The sequence below is a fragment of the Sarcophilus harrisii genome, chromosome 3, assembly GCF_902635505.1.
Source record: "Sarcophilus harrisii chromosome 3, mSarHar1.11, whole genome shotgun sequence".
NCBI lineage: Eukaryota > Metazoa > Chordata > Mammalia > Dasyuromorphia > Dasyuridae > Sarcophilus > Sarcophilus harrisii.
In genome coordinates, this window is record NC_045428.1 from 62,533,285 (window position 1) to 62,551,598 (window position 18,314).

General features: G+C 52.2%; 1 protein-coding gene across 6 annotated transcripts; it reads right to left on the reverse strand.

Moving 5' to 3' along the window:
- Positions 1-20: 20 nt before the first annotated feature.
- SLC4A3 (solute carrier family 4 member 3) lies at positions 21-17,337 on the reverse strand. Of its 6 annotated transcripts, none has more exons than XM_031957975.1 (23): positions 17,001-17,335; positions 16,461-16,583; positions 15,970-16,135; positions 15,020-15,306; positions 14,668-14,783; positions 13,589-13,818; positions 11,725-11,873; positions 10,385-10,565; positions 8,497-8,632; positions 8,156-8,288; positions 6,534-6,633; positions 6,046-6,230; positions 5,334-5,559; positions 4,925-5,143; positions 4,604-4,752; positions 4,212-4,406; positions 3,603-3,833; positions 3,147-3,236; positions 2,308-2,474; positions 1,335-1,588; positions 955-1,124; positions 570-743; positions 21-376 (listed from the first exon to the last, which is right to left on the reverse strand). In XM_031957975.1, the coding sequence occupies exons 2-23, from the start codon at positions 16,509-16,511 to the stop codon at positions 299-301; spliced, it is 3,687 nt and encodes a 1,228-aa protein (XP_031813835.1). In that variant the 5' UTR covers positions 16,512-16,583; positions 17,001-17,335; the 3' UTR covers positions 21-298. The 6 variants fall into 6 exon arrangements, with proteins under 6 accessions (XP_031813835.1, XP_031813833.1, XP_031813834.1 ...); XM_031957973.1 differs by having other exon boundaries at positions 8,156-8,339; XM_031957974.1 differs by having other exon boundaries at positions 299-376; positions 8,156-8,339; positions 13,589-13,788; positions 17,001-17,337.
- Between the last annotated feature and the right edge of the window lie 977 nt (positions 17,338-18,314).

Consider the following 18,314-nt stretch of genomic DNA (forward strand, 5'->3'; position numbering starts at 1 on the left):
GATGCAACAGAGGAAACGAGTCAGAAGATGAGCCGTCTGGTTGTAATGAGGTTCAAAGCTGAATTGGGACGAAGGTCGGGGACGGGGGTGTGGGAGAGGAGGAAGCAGAGTCCTGGGTGGAAGTCAGGGAGGTCCCTCTGCTTTGAGGGTTGGTAACAGTGCCAGGCACGTCTCTGAGCAGTCAGATGTCTCATCAGTTGCAGGGCTGGGTCCTTGCTCAGACCCCATGTCGAAGCTGGGGGGGACCTCCGGGCTTCCCCTCCTCCCAGTGTTCTCTGAGGGACCTCCTCTCCAGCTTTTACACTGGCAAGTGGAGCTCATCATATTCATCTTGGCCATCCTCATCAAAGTTGGGTTCGGCATCTTCGGAGTCCAGCTGTTTGGGGGGGTAAGAGAAAGAAGGGACAGAATTCAGGGGTCTCACTCCTGCTTCTTCCCTGACCTCACCACTCGAGTCCGGCTCTCCTGCAGTTACCCATGTCCCTCGTTCTCCCACTCTCCTCTGCCCAGGCCCGCAGACGACCCCTCCCGCAGCCCCTGCCAGCCCCCGCCCCCCCCCATGTTCTCACCGCCTGAAGTTCCCTTTCATGAAAGATCCGAGGCAGCACACAATGCCTCAGTGGTACCGTGAGCAGCAGCACGAAGGGGAAGGCCAGTGAGATCACAGTGGACTTCACCAACCACAGCAGTGCGATGCATCCCAGCTGGATGAAGGTGAACAGGTGCATACGCCAAGTCTTGACCTTCGGGGAGACAGAGCGGGTTACCGGGCAGCACAGCAGGGGCGCCCATCCCCCGACCTGTCCCTCACATCTACCAGCGGAATCTCAGTTCTGGGGGCCCGGAGCCAGGGCCAGGCTGGGGGCCATTCACTAATGGGCCGATTGCGCTGACCGTGGTTGCTGCCCTGCCCTGCTTCCCTTCCCGGGCCGTCGGACCCCCCAGGACCCACACCTTGGTCACATAGGGCTCGTCAGGATGATGTTTTGAAGGCATCAGCAAGAGCACTACCCGCTCTGAGAGCTGAATCCCCGACAGAGAAGTGACGCCCATGTACAGGAAGATTCCGAACAACACGGCCAGGGGGATCCTACGCAGCATCGGACCCATCACAATGGACAGACCTGTGGGAGAGAGACAGCGCTGACCCCTCTGTGCGCCCCCATCGCGCTCCATGGGACGAGCCAGAGCGTGGGCAAGAGCACGCAGGGGACGAAGTCAGAGAAAGCACGGGCCCCAGGAGCAGCGCCAAGAGCAGGAACATGGGGCCCAAGTGAGTGTGGAGCAAGAGGAATCCCCAGGGGTGGCCAGGGAGAACTGGGTGGGCAACTCACCCACGAGGCCGGCAACGAACACTCCCGTGAGCCGCTGCTCCCTGACCTCCTGGATCTGGGGCTTCTCCCCGGGTGCGATGCCCTTGCGCATGACAGTGAGGGCATTGACGTGGGTGACAGATCGAACGGTGGCAGCCGTGAGCCAGGGGAGCCCAAAGAGCCCACACAGGCCCCCCAGAGAGGCGATCAACAGGAGGTCAAAGTGGAAGCCTGAGCCCTTCAGAAGCCCACGAGCCTTCTGGTTGACAATGAGCCTGCCAGGGATTGGAGGCACAAGGTAAACTTCATGCCGGGGGCATGGAGAGGGTAGAGAGAACATGGGGCACAGGGAAAGGTAAGAAAGATTTGGAGAGAAAGAAACCTTCCCGCTGCAATGCAGCTCGACTGTTAAGAGGCTGAGGATCCTCTCCTACTTAAGACTGCTCAGTTCCCCATTTTCTTGCAGCTGGGTCTTTGCTGATACTGTTCCCCGTGCCCAGAATGCCACCACAGCCCCCCAAACCCAACCCCAACCGTTACATCCCTGCCCTTTCTCTAAAGCCCAACTCAAAGGGCACCTGCTCTCCCAGGAAGTTCCTCCTCAGTCCCTTAGTCGGTGGTGACTTCTCTTGGGCCTCTGGATCACAACTAGAGACTCTAAGAGAGCTCTCTTGGGCACCCAGAGATTAAGCTATTCATGCCTCCAACATCCCTCCACTACACTTTGAGCTCGAGGACAAGAGCTTTGTGTCTCTCCCAAAATCACACACAAAAATCTTTACATTTGATAAGATGATAAATTACAGACATCTCCAATACATAAATAAGAATACAGATACTTGGCCAAAATGAAATTTAAAATCTATACCCGTATGTCCCCCAGAGACCCAACTTTAGCAGTGAGGCCAGGCCTAAACCCAAACCCTGACTCACACCTTGAATGCCCCGTACTCCAACCCTAACCCCTCATTCTGCCCTGCCCCTGCCCCCTCACGTAGTGATCTGTGTCTCCATGAAGATCAGGATGAGGACAAGAAGCGCTGGGACAGCTGCTGCCACCATCATCCAAGGTGGGAAAGGTTGAGAGATTCCCAAGGGGGGGATGAACCAACCACGCTTGTCTGGGGAAGTCACTGAGAGCCCGGAAGGCACATTCAGTTTCTGTAGGGTTGGAAGGAGTGACATTTATGGTGCAGGGCCCCACTCCTCCCCCATTAGTGCTCTGTACAAGCACATACTCAAAAGCTTATCCAAGCCATGATCCCCCAAGTCTCAGGGCCCAGAGAGAATTCTACACTGAGCTGGAAGCAAGGTACAGCAATTCTGAAACTCCCTTCTCCCCCAATATTCCCCAGAGCTCAATTCTTCCACCATCATTCTTGTGGTGAGCCCCCCCTCCATCTGGCCTTCCAGAGCTCCCCCACCTCCACGGATCTCAACTACAGATCACATCATGGATTGGCTCCTTGCTAGGGCTTGGCTGAGCCTTCTTCTGGATGACAAAAACAAAAAACCTGGGTAGGGATGTGGGGAGAAGCCACAGCAATGGAGGGACTAAAGCACAGCTATTTCTGAAACTTGAAGACAATAAACAGTCCTCTTAGGCATGGCTACACTCAGATACCTGGATAATAACTGACAGTTCATCACCCTTAACACAGAAGAATGAGAATGGTCAACCTGGCTTCTCAGGTACCATGGATACCTAGCACAATGTGTTACCAACAACAGGTGCATAATAACTATTTGCTGAGTTGAATTAAATTGTACATTAAAAAAAAAAAAAAACAGCCTCTGGGGTAGGAAGGGAGCTGAGAATAGAGGCATCCTCACCTGGGTATAGTTGTCAATGATAAAGTAATCCAATGAAACCATCACCAGAATGGAGATTGGGACCCCAAAGTCTCCAATAATCCGGCGTACCTTGTAGAAGAAGAGAAAACACTCAGAATGGGAGAAGAAGCAGACAGCATGGATGAGATGCAAACTCCAGGCAGCGTGGGGATAACAGAGAAGGCCCACCCTCTTCCCTACAAAGTCTGAACCAGAGTCCATTCAGAATATCCATACTCTGAAACCCAAAGCCCAGACTTCCATCCAAAGTTGGACACCCATCTAACACTCTGAAAAAGAAAACTAGCTCAAACCTAAGCCACATGTCCTGGGGCCTGTGCCCACTAAAGAGAAGAACCAAGGGTTAAATTTCCCTTTCACAACTGCTGGAAGACAAAGGATTTTCCCTCACACTCCCTGGCTCCTAGACCCAGACCTCCTGGGCCCAACCCTCACCTTTCCAGCCAGAAATCGACTGTTCCTGAATTTCCGCATGAAATAAGCAATGAAGAAAGTCCCAAGCATGAGAATGAGGGAAAGCAGTGCAGTGTTGGGCTGGTTTTGGGAGCCCGGGGGGCCCTCCGTGGTAGGCAGTGCAGTCGAATTCAGATCTTGGTCAGACTCTAAGGCCCTTTGCAAGTCTGAATCCTGAGGGTACTCGCCCTGTATGGGATGTTCCCTAAACACCTGTAGAGGTGAAAATGTCACACAGACCCATCGCACACTAGTGCAGGTGAATCTTAACGTACAAGTCTGCCGGTGAGTGTCTCTCTCACTCACAAAGACCCCTGCAAAGCAAAAGTGATGCTGGCCATCATCAACAACCCTGCAGGGGAATGCAGCAAGTGATCTGTCATTACACACCTGTAAAGGTAAGCCCCCCATCCCACCAAATGTCTCACACCACCCCTTGGGTATGAGACGGATATCTGCCCATCCCCAGGCCTGAAGGCTATCTGACCCTTGTGCCATCCTCCCAGGCCCTCTGGCCGGTCACCCCATTGCTGTCTCTTCCAGGGGATCCAGACCCCTTCCCAGCCCTCTGCCAGATCCACTGGTCTTTACCTTATAGAGTTTGTAGAAAGTCTCATAGATGAAAATGAGAGAAATGAGAAAAGCAAAGATCTCCTGGGTGAACGGCGAGATGTACCGGACGAGAAAGCTGCCTTCCGCGGCCACCAGGATGACCACAAAGATGATTATCCAGAGGCCGACCCAAACCCGTCCTGTGAGGAACTCCAGATGCTGGGCCTGGCAGAACTGGGGGCATGTAGAGGACAGAAGTCACCGACATGAGGCCCACCAGGGGACTGGGCCTGGCAGGATGAGGGGCAGGGAGAAGGCTCTGAGGACATAGGGCACAGGATGGAGAGGTCTGGGGGATAGTCAAGGGGGCAGGGGCACAGAAAGCTCACTGGATGGATAGGGGGAAGGGGGCGGGACAACAAGGGTATCACCTTGAAGAAAGCTTCCTCAAAAACGAGCAATGGCCCCGTGAAGCCCACCACCAGCAGCGGCTGGGCCCCCAGCATGGAGAAGATGATACCGATCACGGCAGTGGAGACCACCATCTCCGACACACCCATCAGCCCCTCGGTCTTCTCCCCTGGGGGTGGGCAGGGGGTCAGTGAGACAGCCAGGGCCCTCATGCCCACGAACTCCCATCTCCCCCCACCCCTCCCTCCATGTCTCAGGCCGATCCCTGACAGCAGTGGAAGAGCAGTGCCCAGTCACGCGCCTCATGGCACCCCTCCCCCAGCCCCCCCAGCTTCTCTCACCCAGCAGCCCCCCAAAGGTGATAGCTGGACTCAGGGCTGCAAAGTAAATAAAGAGCACCGCAGCCAAACACTGGGTGTGCAGCGCGTCCGTCACGTCGCTGATGTAGTGCGGGTACCGGCGTCGCACATCTCGGATCACTCCCCCAAAGATGTAGCCCGTCCTCTTAAGGGGGTCGTCTTCTGAGCCTCCGTCGGAGCTTCCTGTCTGCAAGGACAGATCTGGGGGACAAAGGAGGTCACAGGAGGTCACAAGCCCCCTGAGCCTGCCCCACCATTCTGCCCACCCTCTGGCCAGCACGGCCTGGGAGGGGCAGAGCAAGTTCTAAGAACAGGAGAAGCACCAAGCTCTTAAAACAGAGTGCCCCATGGTTGGGGCAGGGTCTCCGGGGGGCTGGCACCCAGCTCTGACCTTTCCTCGAAGCACTGTACAAATCCGGCGAGGACATCTGGGTCTTGACCTCCTCCCGCTCCTTCCTCTTCCGGATCAGGTCCCGCTGGAAAGCGGACACTGACCGCATCAGATCGCGGCCCTCCACCTCCGACGGAGGAATCACAATGCTGCCGTCCAGGAACTCGCTGATGGCGCCCAGCAGGTCCTGCTTGTCGTCCGCCTGGTACGCAGCCTCGTGGAACAGCTTGGGGACAGAGGAACCAGGAGCTTGAGGCAAAAGGACGGCCGCCGCCTGGCCTCCAACCATAAAGGGGCCTCCATCACTCAGAGTCAGCCTCCAGCAGAGCACTGGAGGGCTCTTTGAGGGAGCCACAATGAATCTCTTCTTTAAGGGGAAGAGAAAGAGGGCTGGGAGGAATCACAAAAAATGAACAATGGAACTCTGGGACCCCCAAAAAAACTTGGTGGGTGAGTGCCCTTCTCACAATCAAATAAACCAGCAGGGTTCAAACTCAGAAAGCCATTAAACCATCCACAAGGATCCCTTCAAGCTACATAGCAACTTTAAAAACCATCTTTTAGCATTAGTTATGCTTTATTGCATTTTTCTTTTGCTAAATGTTTCCCAATCATATTTTAATCTGGTTCGTGAGGTTAGTACGCGCCATGTGTTTGGAACCTCGGGTTTCCCTCTGGAGGGGCTCAGCGGCGGGCTTGGGGGCAGGCTGACCTTGTCGGACATGAGAGTGGCAATGGAGCGGCCCAGCTCATGGTAGTCGGTGCTGGTCTCTCGGGGCCCCAGCATCACAAAGATGAAGCGGACAGGCACAGGAACCTCGAGGACAGACTCCAGGAGCACAGCCTCGTTCAGCCGGACAAAGGCCGCGGCAGGCTGCTCCAAGAAAGGGACCGAGCCTGGAGAGACAGGGAGTCTATGGAACACGGACAAAAAGAGGGGCCAGAGCCAGAGGGATGCTGGATAAAAGAGAAAAGAGGATGCTGCCCGGGGAGGAACACAGAGTAGATAACAGGGCGAAAGCCTAAGGGGCAGAGGCCGGAGTAGATACGGTGGCACGGGGCTGGCAGGATAAAGAGGGAGCCGTGAGCTTTGGCCATGGCCCAGAACCAGGGAGAAAGGCGGACCCTTCCGTGGTAAGATTAAACAGCCAAAGTCTCCGAGCCCTCCCCCAGCTCTCCCCTCTCCCTAACTCATCTCACCCACAAGCACAACAGTGGCTTCTGCATCCTCAGGAATCTTCTCTAGCAGCTTCAGGCTCTTCCCTCGGTGGGCATCTCCCCCAGGGATGTACGGGGGCTTCTGAGAACACAGAGCCGACATTGGAACTAGGACCCAAACTCAGGATCCTCTTAGCCCATCATTCCCCAGGTCAAGGAATTCCCCAGTGGAGGAAGAGTACACTCTGTTTCACTCTTTGCTGAATGCCTGGCATCCAGGAGGTATTTAATAAATGTCTGTTGATTGACTAATAGACTGCACTCTGTGATATAGATAAAAGAGTGTGCTGGATTCAGGAAACCACCCAGATTCAAATCTTAGCTTTGATATGTGTTTTCTCCATCACTGAGCCTCTTTAACCTTCAGTTTCTTACTCTATAAAATGATACAGTTGAAAAAGCCAAGAGCTAAAGTGATGGTTAGAAGTAACTAGAGCAATAACCTATCTTGGAATTAAAAAATACAAATAAATATTCATATCTTCGTTTTATGATTTATAGATTCTGTTAATAAATTGTACAGACCCAGTAACCAATGTTTTTTGAAGCCTAGGATATTGGGATTTGGGTAGAAAGAAGCAACTGTTCTCCAGTTTATTAAATGAGTAATATTTAATAACCTGAGTTGGGAGCTCTGAGGTAACTGGTTAATTAATGAGAAAGAAGTTACAATTTTAGTAATTAAAAAAATATTCAGTGTATCCCTGGATTACCTTAGAATCCAGGATGAAGAGAAGCTCTATGGTAACTAGTCAAGTAGCAGACTGAAGGGGGGGCATCCCATTTAGGAGATGAGTCATTATGGTCAAATCCAAGACTTCCCACATGTATTTATTTTTTCAATTAAGGTATTGTATTAAATAACCAATAATGTCTCTTCAAGTTTGAAATTCAACAATTCTGCTATTCAGGATGTAGGCTGAGAGAAAGAACAGCCATATGAGGTAAAAGAAAAAGCAAAGGACTAGCCGCTCGGGTGAAATCGTCATCTGAGACCAGTCACCTCAGCTTTCCCAGGTTCATCCAGCTTCTCCATTTGAAAACAGAGAAGGACAACTTGCTCATTATTTATAGGAATTGTCATGAAGAAAGCAAATTGCAAATGCGATGGGCTTTGGAAATGCCCCAGGACCCCAGAAGTCTTAACCCTCGTGGGCTTCAGTGACCTTCTTGGGAATCCATGGTTGGCTGGTGGGAGTGGGCCTCCATGGAGCACATTCCTGCCCCTGTCTGACTAACAGATGGGCTTCAAGACTTCCCGAAGCTGACCCCATGGGCCAATCTGGGGATGCACCTGAAATGCCCGAGGATCCATGTTGGGGAGATTTAGGCTCTCAGGTCACTAGAGATAAGGTGGTGATGTCATCACCCATTAGCCAGACTGATTTCCTTTCCCATCCCTCATTTAGACAGTCACAAGCTGTCTCACTCTGTCGTGTACCTGTTTCACGGCTCACCTCGCCCACCCAAGTGAAAAGAGGGCCATGAGGTCACCGGCTATGGCATCCACGGGATACGATTTTAACCAAGCTTTAATTAATTCAAACCAAATCGAATCGTCTCTGACTCGACCGAGGGTCAGAGCTTGAAGGGGAGCCACTCACCTCTCTGTTTTCAGCATCATGGGGCCAGAGCGGAGCCGGTTCACTGAGGTCATCCCCCATGGCAGGGACAGCGCTGTCAGAAACATGGCCTGCAGGTGCGTGATGATTCCCCAGCATGGAGTTCACACTGGAGCTGGATGGATTTCGGGGGAAAAATCCTCCATCTTTATCATCATTAGGGTGGCTGGGCAGGAAGCAGGAGGGGACCACAAAGGGTTAGATCCCACAAAATCCTTCTGCTTGTTTATGACCCAATCATGTGCCTTGCCTGCCCTGCCAACACATTGACTCACATACACATACACACTCGCACTTGCTCACACACACAGCAGCTCTGGTACCTGTGTTTCAGTAACAGAGTGCGCAGCACATTTGCTCGGTCCTCAGGACGGATTTGGTCCGACATGATCATGGTTTCTACCACAAGGTGAGCAATACCGGGCAGGGTGGTCTGCTCCAGGTCCAGGAGGGTGGCCCCTGAGAGGGTATGGGAAGAGTAGTGTGAGCGCTGATGCGGAAGGGCTCAAAAATACCCTCCTAACCAGTCCTAGCCCTTTGCCCCCAGGAAGACACTAGCGTCTACAGCTGGGTTCTTCAACCTCTCATCCCTAAAGACACTCACGGTCCCACTGAGTGAGGCACTGGAGAGTCTAGTGTCTGCTCTACTGTATAGCAGGAATTATAATCATGGGCACAGGACAGACACAGCTCAAGAGAAGGTGCCGGCCCTACCACACAAGAGCAAAATCCAAGGATACCAGGAAGATAATCCTGCCCCCAAAACAAGTCTCTATCCACTTACGGAAGTCTGCATTTGAATTTCATTCCCTAAACTGAAAACTTTAACCCTAGTTTAAAAAGAAACCTTCCCTAAGGCTGTATCTCTTAGTATCACAGATTTCAAGCCATCAAATTCAGCCTCTTAATTTTATAGATGGGGAAACAGAAACCCAGAGAATTGTCCAAGATCACCCAGAGCCAAGACTTAAACCCAGTTTCTCAGATCCCTAAAGCAGACACTGTACAACCTTGAATAAATTTATCAGACTCTTTCCTAATTGCAGATTTCTGATAGAGGAAAGAAAGAAGAAATATGGAGTATATATAGCCTCAATACATGGAAGTCCTATCTAGGTCCAGGAGATGGCCCTGAGAGGACAAGTAGGTAGGCAAGAAGGATATGGGAAGAGAAGTATGAATGCTGATGGGGAAGGGCTCAGAAATACCCTTCTTACCAGTCCTTACCAGCCCCCAGGAAGACACTAGCATCTACACCTGGGTTCTTCAACCTCTCATCCCTAAAGATATCCATGGCCTCATCGAGTGAGGCACTTGGAACATGGAGAGGGACAGAACCAAACACAAACAAACCAGTATCGTACAATTTTAGAGAGCTCTTCCTCCCTACTGCCTACTCCAGACCGAATCCATCATGGCAGTGATCCTGTGACCCTGGTCATAGTCCCAGAGCCACAGTGGTCCTCTCGTTGGAGCATTTGATTACATGATGGAAGGTCTGGGTTCAAATTCTTGTTCTGCCACAAATAAGTTTTTTAATCTGTCACCTCAGGATTTAATAATCTCTATGTCTCAGTGTCTTTAGCTGTAAACTGAGAAGAAAAATCAAGCTTGCTTAGTTCCTATCTAATCCAATGAAGCAATGAGTATTTATTAAGTGTTTCCTATGTGGGAAGGGAAAATGACATAAAAAAGTAAATTTGAAAAGCATGAAGCATGATGGGCTGATAGAAGAGCTACAATCACTGCTCCATGGAGCTCACTCGATGAGCAAGGAGAGTGGACCTGGCCCCGAGAATGATTATCAGTTATATGCAAGAACATGGCCCTGGGCCCCAGGCCGACCATGTTGAAGTTGAAATGGAGCTAGTTCTAGAGAAGGAGGGCCTGAGTTCAGATCACAGCTTTGCTGGCCACAATCTGACTCTGGACAAATCTCCTGGCCTCCACGGGCCTCATGGCTTTCATCTGGAGAATAAGAGGGTTGGACTAGACTACACTGAGGTTCCTTCCAAGTCTAAATGGATGGTTTTAGACTCCAATATCAGTCCAGTATCATCTATCTCTTTCTAGAAGCCCTCCAGTGTTAGTGACCAATGAGTTTCACGATGAGGTGACAGGACACAAGGAAGACAAATGGGGGAGTGGAAAGTATTGAGGAGCTACAGGGTTCCCTATGTGGCATGGGAGGGATGGGGGAAGAGCTCATACCTCGGGCAATGGTTTTCCTCAGCTCCAGGAGGCTTCGGAAAGACAGTGAAGCGACATGGGGCTTCCCCCAACGCTCGGTCTCCTCCTCCACATCCTCCTCAAACTTGATCCATCGAGCAGTTTCACGCCACTGAGGCTCCTGGGCCTTATCCAGCATGAGCTCATTTAGTTCCACAAACACCTGGGGAAGAAAAAAGAGGGAAAAAATGGCCTCTTAGAAAGAATACCAGTCCAGAAGTTCAGAGAGGGGGTTCAGATCCCATTTCTAATAGTCAGATCCCATTTCTAATAGTCAATATTCAGATAACCTTGGACATGTCACTGGATCTCAGTTTCCTCATCTGTAAAATGAGGAGACTGAGAAAGATGGTCTCTGGGGTCCCTTCTTGCTCTAATTCTATGGTTTTATAAATATTTGAAGGATCAATAAGGTCAGCACCAGGGAGATGGAAGATGGGGAGAGAAGTATAAAAAATGGAATCTTAGAAAGAGAGGGAACTTGCAAAAGAAGAAAAAAAAAATGAGTCTTGCAATAAAGCAAACAATTGGTGCCATTCCACTGCAGAATAGACTGTCAGTCAATAAACAATTATTAAGCACCTACTATGTGCCAGGTAGTGTGTTAAACACTGCCATGAAGAAAGGATACTGGAGAAAAAAGGGCTTTTTCCCAGTAAAGTTCTTCCAGACATTTGTTCATCATGTTGTAGACAGGATTCCTACGCAGGGAAGGCATGGACTGAGTGGGCTCTGAGGTCCCTTCCAACTCTGAGAATCTGGGATTCTGAGGGAGGGAAGGGAATGCACCAATTCACAAGTAATAATTAGGGGTCTGCTAGTTAGATGTGCTAGGTACTATGGATACACAGACAGGGAATCACACAGTCTCTATCCTCCAGGAGCTCACATTCTGCTGAAAGAGACAAGAACACAGCAATCTATGCAGAATAGGTCTCAAGAAAATAAATATGTGGAAATCACACATAAGGTCATTGGAGAGGCTCAAGGGAGGGGGAGCACCAGGAAAGGTTTGTGTCTTGTAGGAAGAAAGGGGCTTAGAAGAGCTGGGAGTGAGGAAGATGTTCACTTCACATATGGGAGACGGACGAGGAAAGGGCAAAGAGTCAGAGCGAGACTACCACATGTGAAGAACAGAGCCAGTCTGGATCACAAGAGCGCAGCTTGGGGAATAATGTCCAATGAGACTGGAAGAACAGGCTGGGGTCAGGATGCACAGACGAGACTTTACGAGCCGAACACAAGGAAAGAGCGTGAGGCCGGGGACACAAAATGGTGGGGAAGGATGCCTTTCAGACCCATCTACCCTAAGCTCCCCATACCTCATGAGGCCTCCGGTCCAGCTTCTTTTTTTTCTTTTTCCTCCTCAAAACAGGAGCCAGACTTCCAGGGCTACTCTTTGCCCCCTGGATGCGGGAAGGCTTCTTCACAAGATGCCTCCGAACTCCAGGGTTATCCTCCAGCCGATGACCTAGGGGAAAGGGGGTAATTGTTGGCTCGAGAAAGATGAAGGAATTGGATCCTCAGAAGCACAGCCAAGTCTACTCTAGGTATCCTGCCCAACACGGTCACCTTAGCCCCCAAGTCTACCCTCTAAATACAGGCTGAAAACACCAAGAACATACAGTTGAAGCACAGACCCAAGGCTAGCACAGTCTAATTCTAGAGAAGAGCCTCTCATCCATCCATACAGTGGATGCACATCCCTGCTGACCCATTTGAGAGATCCACAAATGACCTTCAGCCTCAGTCCCCCTTGACTGTATCATGGGAGCTCTAGGATCCTACACTCCTCTCTGCTTTTATTCCGTGACCACTCCCCGGTGGCCCGCAAGCCCCCCTTCCAAACCTGTGACCTAGAAGGCAGGAGGGTCACTCACGAGCTAGCTCCCCAGCCATGGGGCTCAGATGGCCCCGGATCAACTCCCACAGGTCATAATCCTCAAACTCCAGCGCAAACGCCTCAAAGTCCTCCGAGGCCTGATGTTCTTGAAGAGGGAAGCCCAGAGTCTCCCGAGGACCCCGCCTGGCCTCAGACCTAGTGTCCTGAGCTCCATTCTGTTCCGCCTCCTCCAGCTTATTTGCCATCACCCCCTTGTGATTGGGCACAGCTTAGTGCTATGACCACATGCCCACTCCGACCAGCAGCGAGCTCTCACATTCAGGGTCCACAGCCGAGGCAGGGAGGGGAAAGGAGGAAGCAGGGACAGCAAAAGCCCTCTATAGAGGGTAGTGCCCCCAGCTCCCAGCCCCCACCTGGGCCCTTGAAACACACCCTTCTATCCCCCCCCCCCCCCCCCCATCCTGCTGCTGCCATCGGACGGATTGTTCCTGCCCCTGTCCTGAGGCCCTGGCTACTTTCCATGACGTGTCTGTGCTCAAAGCAGCAGCAACAGCCCCCCCCATACCCCGCCTCCATGTCGTGGTTGTGAGAGGGAGGGAGGAAAGGGAGGGTGTGGTCAGTGGGCACAGAGCTTGCCCAGGGCATGGAGCTTCATGGGTGATGACAGGTGGTACAGAAAACAGGCTACTGATAATAAAGAGGGAATGCGCAAAAGCCCAGTGGATGTCAAGGAGAGGGAGGGAGGGGAGAGAAAAGGGCAAAGGGGGTAGAGAGAGAGGAGAACAATAAAAGGTGAAGGGCAGTGTACAAAATGAAGCGATACTTTAAAATAATAATAATTTTTTTTAAAAAGCCTTTAAACAGCTCCCTGAGATTTGCAAAGTGCTTTCCAGGTGTTATCTCACTTGATCTTTACAAGCCCCCTAAGAAGTAAGTCCTCCAAGTATCATTATTCCCCATTTTACAGCTGCAAGAGAAGCTGTGTCTTAACAAGATCTCTTTACAAGCCCCCTAAGAAGTAAGTCCTCTAAGTATCATTATTCCCATTTTACAGCTGTGAGAGAAGCTGTGTCTTAACAAGATCTCATATCTATGCAACGTGCTTTAAAGTTTGCAAAGTGCTGAACATATATCATCTCCAGAGAGTTTCACAGCTCTGTGAAATGGGCACTATGGTTTTTCCCATTTTACAGATAGAGAAACTGAGGCTGAGAGCAATTACGTGACTCTTGCAGGGTCTTAAAAGCCCAAGATGGAAATATCCACACCTTCCTGCCTCCAAGCCCAGTAGGGCCCCTCTGCCTGAGTCTAAGAGATGGGTCCAGGAGGGGCCTCTCACTCACTCTTCATGTAATCCAGATCAGCAGAGCCAAGCATCTGAGCCTCAGCCTCATCAGTGGGCACCTGCTGCTCCAGGCTGCCCGGGTTTTCCAAGGCACTGCCAGGGCACAGGCGCTCCCGCAGGTCATAACTTGCTGATGGACTCCATGGCCTGGCCTTCTCATCCATGCCTCGAGGGGTCCGGGGCCGGGGAACAGGGGGACTGGGAGAAGAGTACAGCTGGGGCAGGGAGCTGGGGTGGAGAAGAGGCCCCTGCTTCCCTCACCTGCACTCTCGGGGAGAAGTCAGACCTGACAAGGGCCCGGAGGGGAAAATCGCAGCCCCTGTCCCCTCAGGAGAGCCCTTGATCTCTCCCCACCCAACCTACAAGGCAGGCCTGAGAAACAGCAGCCACTTAGTTGTATTGGGGAGGAAAAGCTTCTCCTAAAGGTCAAGGAAGGAAGGTGAGAAGAAGGGTCAGTACTCTCCCCTAGCCCTTCTCACCCCCCTTTCCTGCCCCCTCCTCCTCATTCTCTCCAAACTTTCTTCACCCATTCAATCCCACTGGCTTCCTCCTTTCCTCCCCCCTTCTCTCTTGGGTTCTTTCTCCATCCCACTCTACCCCTTCCCCTCCTTTTTCCTCTATTCCTCCTCTTAGTTCAATACTCCTTAGTACTTCTATTACTCGACATTAGAGATCATATATTTTTGTCTGGGGAAGGCGATCAGGATTACATCGGGGTCACACAGCTAGTAAGTGTCAAACATCGGAGGCCAAACTTGGACTAAGGGCCCCCGGTGCCAGGGCCGGGCTCTAGTCATTGTGCCACTTAGCTACCCCGCTCAATGTTAGAGATTATAACTTGAGGATCGCTATCAGGCAGTGCCTTTCCCCCGGCTTCTCCAGAGTCCCCGGCTCTAGGACCAGGAGAATCTGGAGGAGGGGGAGGTGGGGCAGGGGAGCAGTGGCAGAAAAGAGGCCCACGTGCCTTTGGGCACCACTCCCGACCCTTCTAGAAAGGGCCTCTCTCCGAGGCCCAGTGACTGCGGTTCTGGGGAAGGGTCCAGTCCCTGAGGAAGTGGCCGAGTTAGTGGCGAATACCTGCTGCATTGTTCAGAGTCATGGTCCAGGCCCAGCCCAGGCTGAGACAAGGACTTTGTGGAGAGACTTTTCCGTGGGATGCCCAAACTGTCATCATCATCACTCCCAATGGAAAACTGGGGGTCAACAGGATGAAGCCTCAGAGCTGGGTTCCCTACTCCGACTGCCCACTCAGTCCCAAAGCCACACCCTTCAGTGTCCCTCTGTCCCTTGGACATTTACTCCCTCCACCCCTCCCCTGGCCATTCAGCCATTATGACCCCCATGGCACTGTCCATGCAATTCTGCCTCACATATCATCACCTCAACACCACTCCAGGCCCACCTCGACTCCCAGGGAAGTCATTCTTACCTTGGCTCTGCTTGGGGACCCTAAAGGCAAGGGTTCCTGGTCCAATGTCTCTGCCTCAGACTCCCCTTCTTCGTCCTCTTCTTCCTCCTCTTCTTCCTCCTCTGCCCCAGCTGCCCCCTCCTCCTGGATGGGAGGGGTGCCTTCAGAAGGGGGAGCAGAGGTCTTCTCCTTCTTCCTCTTTCTCCTGGCCCGACCGGCAGAGGTGGTGGGTAGTCGACGAAACTTGTGTGGGGGAGGCAGTCGAGTTGACAGCGGATGGTGTGTGTGGTGGGATGTGTGACGGTGAACTGAGATTGCAGGGAGAGTCAACCTCAGGCCCCTGCCCTGGCACGGCAACGCCCACCCCTCATATACCTTACCTTAGTCACAGTTTCTAGGGCCCTCCTCCCAAGTCCCTACCATCTCTCTCGGGCCTACACAACACACTACCTTTTCCCCTCTAAGCTCAAGACAAGAGATCTCCCCATAATCTTTCCTTAGGTCACCATTCCCCCTTCAGTTGTGTCCAGGGCCTTGTGACCTGATGAGGGCCAACCAAATCAGAAGGAGTACAGGTGGGGAGAAGAGAAGCCGAGAGAAGACGGGTATCAGGAAGGAGAGGGATGGGGGAACAAGTGAGGAGCTGAAGAGGGGAGATGGGGATATAAAGACAGAGCAGTAGACAAAAGGGAGAGAAATGGGGGAGACTAAGAGGATGGGGGAGAAAAGGGAACAAATAAAAATGAGAAACTGGACAGAGATTGTAGGGCTACATCTTACTACTAATACTTTAAGTGCCAATGTCTAGTGCTCCTGCAGTAGAGAATGGGGTGAGGCAGTGTGGATCACCAGCACAATAGCCAGCAAATAATGGCACTAGTGACTGAGACTGATGCTGATGATTGTGAGAACGGTGATGATGATGATGGTAATAATGGTGATAACAGGCTGGGGTCCCTAGGGCTACGCACACTCAAAGTCTCTCTCGCTGTAGCTTCGGCTTGGTTTTTCAGAGTCCCAGGCAGGAGGTTTGCTGATCAGGTCCCCAAACCTGCGGACAGCCAAGGTCTTTCCCAAGTCTTCATCATCTTCTTCTCCATCGGGGCTCAGAGGAGGCTCCTTCACCGGCACCCGGACCTACAGACCCCAGATAACCTCTTCCTAAGTATCCTTGATCTGTACACACCTGGAAGCCACTTAGGCCCGGATGCTGGAGCCATCCTTGAGTCAGAGTCCCAAGCCTTGGTCAGCCTTCCTCAGAACTGCTCTAAAACCCCAAGTCCTTCCATTGCAGCTCTCTAGAACCTCTCCTCTAGGCTAAAAGACCCCATCCCATGGAGGCTCTTTCTCTCCTCCCAAAAGATCACCCCTCTCATGATCTCCCCCAACCCCCACCCCTTGCCCCAGAGTAGCTTCCTCTCCCAAACACCAACGCAAGCCCATCTGTGACAAACTCTTTCACCTGGGGGAGAGGAGAGGCGCCCCCGGGAGGTGGGATCAGTCCGTTAGCCATCGTTTGGGGATTGGGGGTGGGTCCCTGTCGGTCTCCTATCACTGAACGGGTACAGCATCTAAGTGGGGAGGTCTGAAGGTTGAAGGAGCAGAGGTGAAGAGCACAGGATCAGGAAAAGTGCACCATCCCCACCCCCTGCGGGGTCAAATAATTATCTCCAGGGTCGGCACCGCTTCCTCCACCGCCCCCCCCACCCAATCCATAGGCACTCTTTCCACATCCCTTCCCTGCCCCCATCTCTGGATGCTCGTAGGGGACCCGCCCCCGCCCAAGGAAGCCGGGGTGCCCTCCCCCCATCCCCGTGACCTTCTCCTCCGCCCCCCTTTCCGTAGTCCGTCGCCCTCTCCACCAAGCTCGGGCTCACTTCGGACCCTGGCCTGGAGAGCCCCCAGCCCTATCCTCCCGCCACGCCCCGCATCCGGTCCCCTCGCCCCCGCTCCTCCTCCTCCTCCTCCTCTTCTTCTCTCCTCCCGCCCCCCACATCGGTACCTCGGGGCTCAGGAGCCAGCGCCGGGGGCCGGGAGCTTCCCATCTCCTTCCCTCCTACGCTCCGCTTCGGGGCCTCCGGGCGCCCGTGCAACCTCTGGCGGAGACCGAGACAAGCGGGGCGGGCCGGGCGGCACTGGGCAGACAGACGCAGGCGCCCGAGCCCGCAGCCCGCACCCGCAGCCCCGCACCCGCACCCGCAGCCCCGCGGCTCCACCTCCTCAGTCCCCGCCCGGCGCAGCAGCTCAGCTGAGCCTCGGGCCCGTTACAATGAGAGCGCGAGTGGGGTCGTGACTCACACCACGCGGGCCGAGCCCGCTCCCCGCTCGCTCCCGGACCCAGCCATTCTCCCCCACGCCACCCCCGCCTCGGGCTGCACCTCTGCAGGCCCCCAGCACATCAGCCTTAGTTACTGCTCAGGGAGCCTTCAATTCCCACAATCCTCCAAACACACCCCCTTCCCACTGCAGAGGGACCCTCCTTTTATGTCCCCCACTGCCACATAACACGTAAATAACCTCTCCATACTAACGTCCCCCCACTCAAAAAAAAAAAAAAAGCTGCTTTATTCATTTATCAAAGTAGCATTCACAACTCACAGGTTTGAAACAACTCAACATAGTGAGAATTACATCTTCAGAAAATCTTGACTTCTAATTCCGGCTCTACTATTTATTATTTGTTACTCTAGGAGAAAAACAACCTCTATGAGCCTCAGTTTCCCTCTCTGCATAATAAAGACAATGTAATACAGGATCAAGGAAAAGGCACCTGACAATATTTAAGAGTTGTAAATAGAAGATGGTGTTATTCTCTAAGAAGTTTCTGGAGGACTACAGCTTGGCAAGAGAGCTGCTGAGTCCCAAAGAAAAGGCAGCTCTGCTCTCAGCCAATTGTGGGGTCTTAGACAAGTTCCACTCTCCTCTTCATTTCTGTTTCATTATCTGAAAAGTGAAAAGGAGTTAGACTAATTGATCCTAGAAATTCCCTATACTTGTAAATACTGTATTTCTCTGAAAACAGTTGCTCTTGGTGGGGGGAATATTCAACCACAGTTAATTCTCGAAGTTGGAAAATACCTCAGAAGCCATCCAACCTAACCTGAATAAAAATCTCTACCCACATTCCCAACAAATTATCATTCAGTCTTCACTGGAAGACTTCTGGTGAGGAAAAACTCTCCACTTCCCAAGGCAAGCTCATTCTCCTCCCAATTGTTTTGTCCAAAAGCGGGGTAGGTATACTGGTGGGGAAAAACTCTGTACCAATTCTGACTAGCAACTTTTCCTCAAATTTTAGTCTTAGAGAAATATCTGG

What these genes read in the sequence shown, in the direction of transcription:
- SLC4A3 (XM_031957973.1), bottom strand. Translation starts at nt 16,511, where the DNA reads ATGGCTAACGGACTGATCCCACCTCCCGGGGGCGCCTCTCCTCTCCCC. An exon ending in TGATCTGGATTACATGAAGA is followed by an intron (nt 11,874 to 13,588) that starts GTGAGTGAGAGG and finishes CCTTTCCCCTAG; the next exon opens with GTCATCGGCTGGAGGATAAC. An exon ending in GTCGATTTCTGGCTGGAAAG is followed by an intron (nt 3,237 to 3,602) that starts GTGAGGGTTGGG and finishes TTCTTCTACAAG; the next exon opens with GTACGCCGGATTATTGGAGA.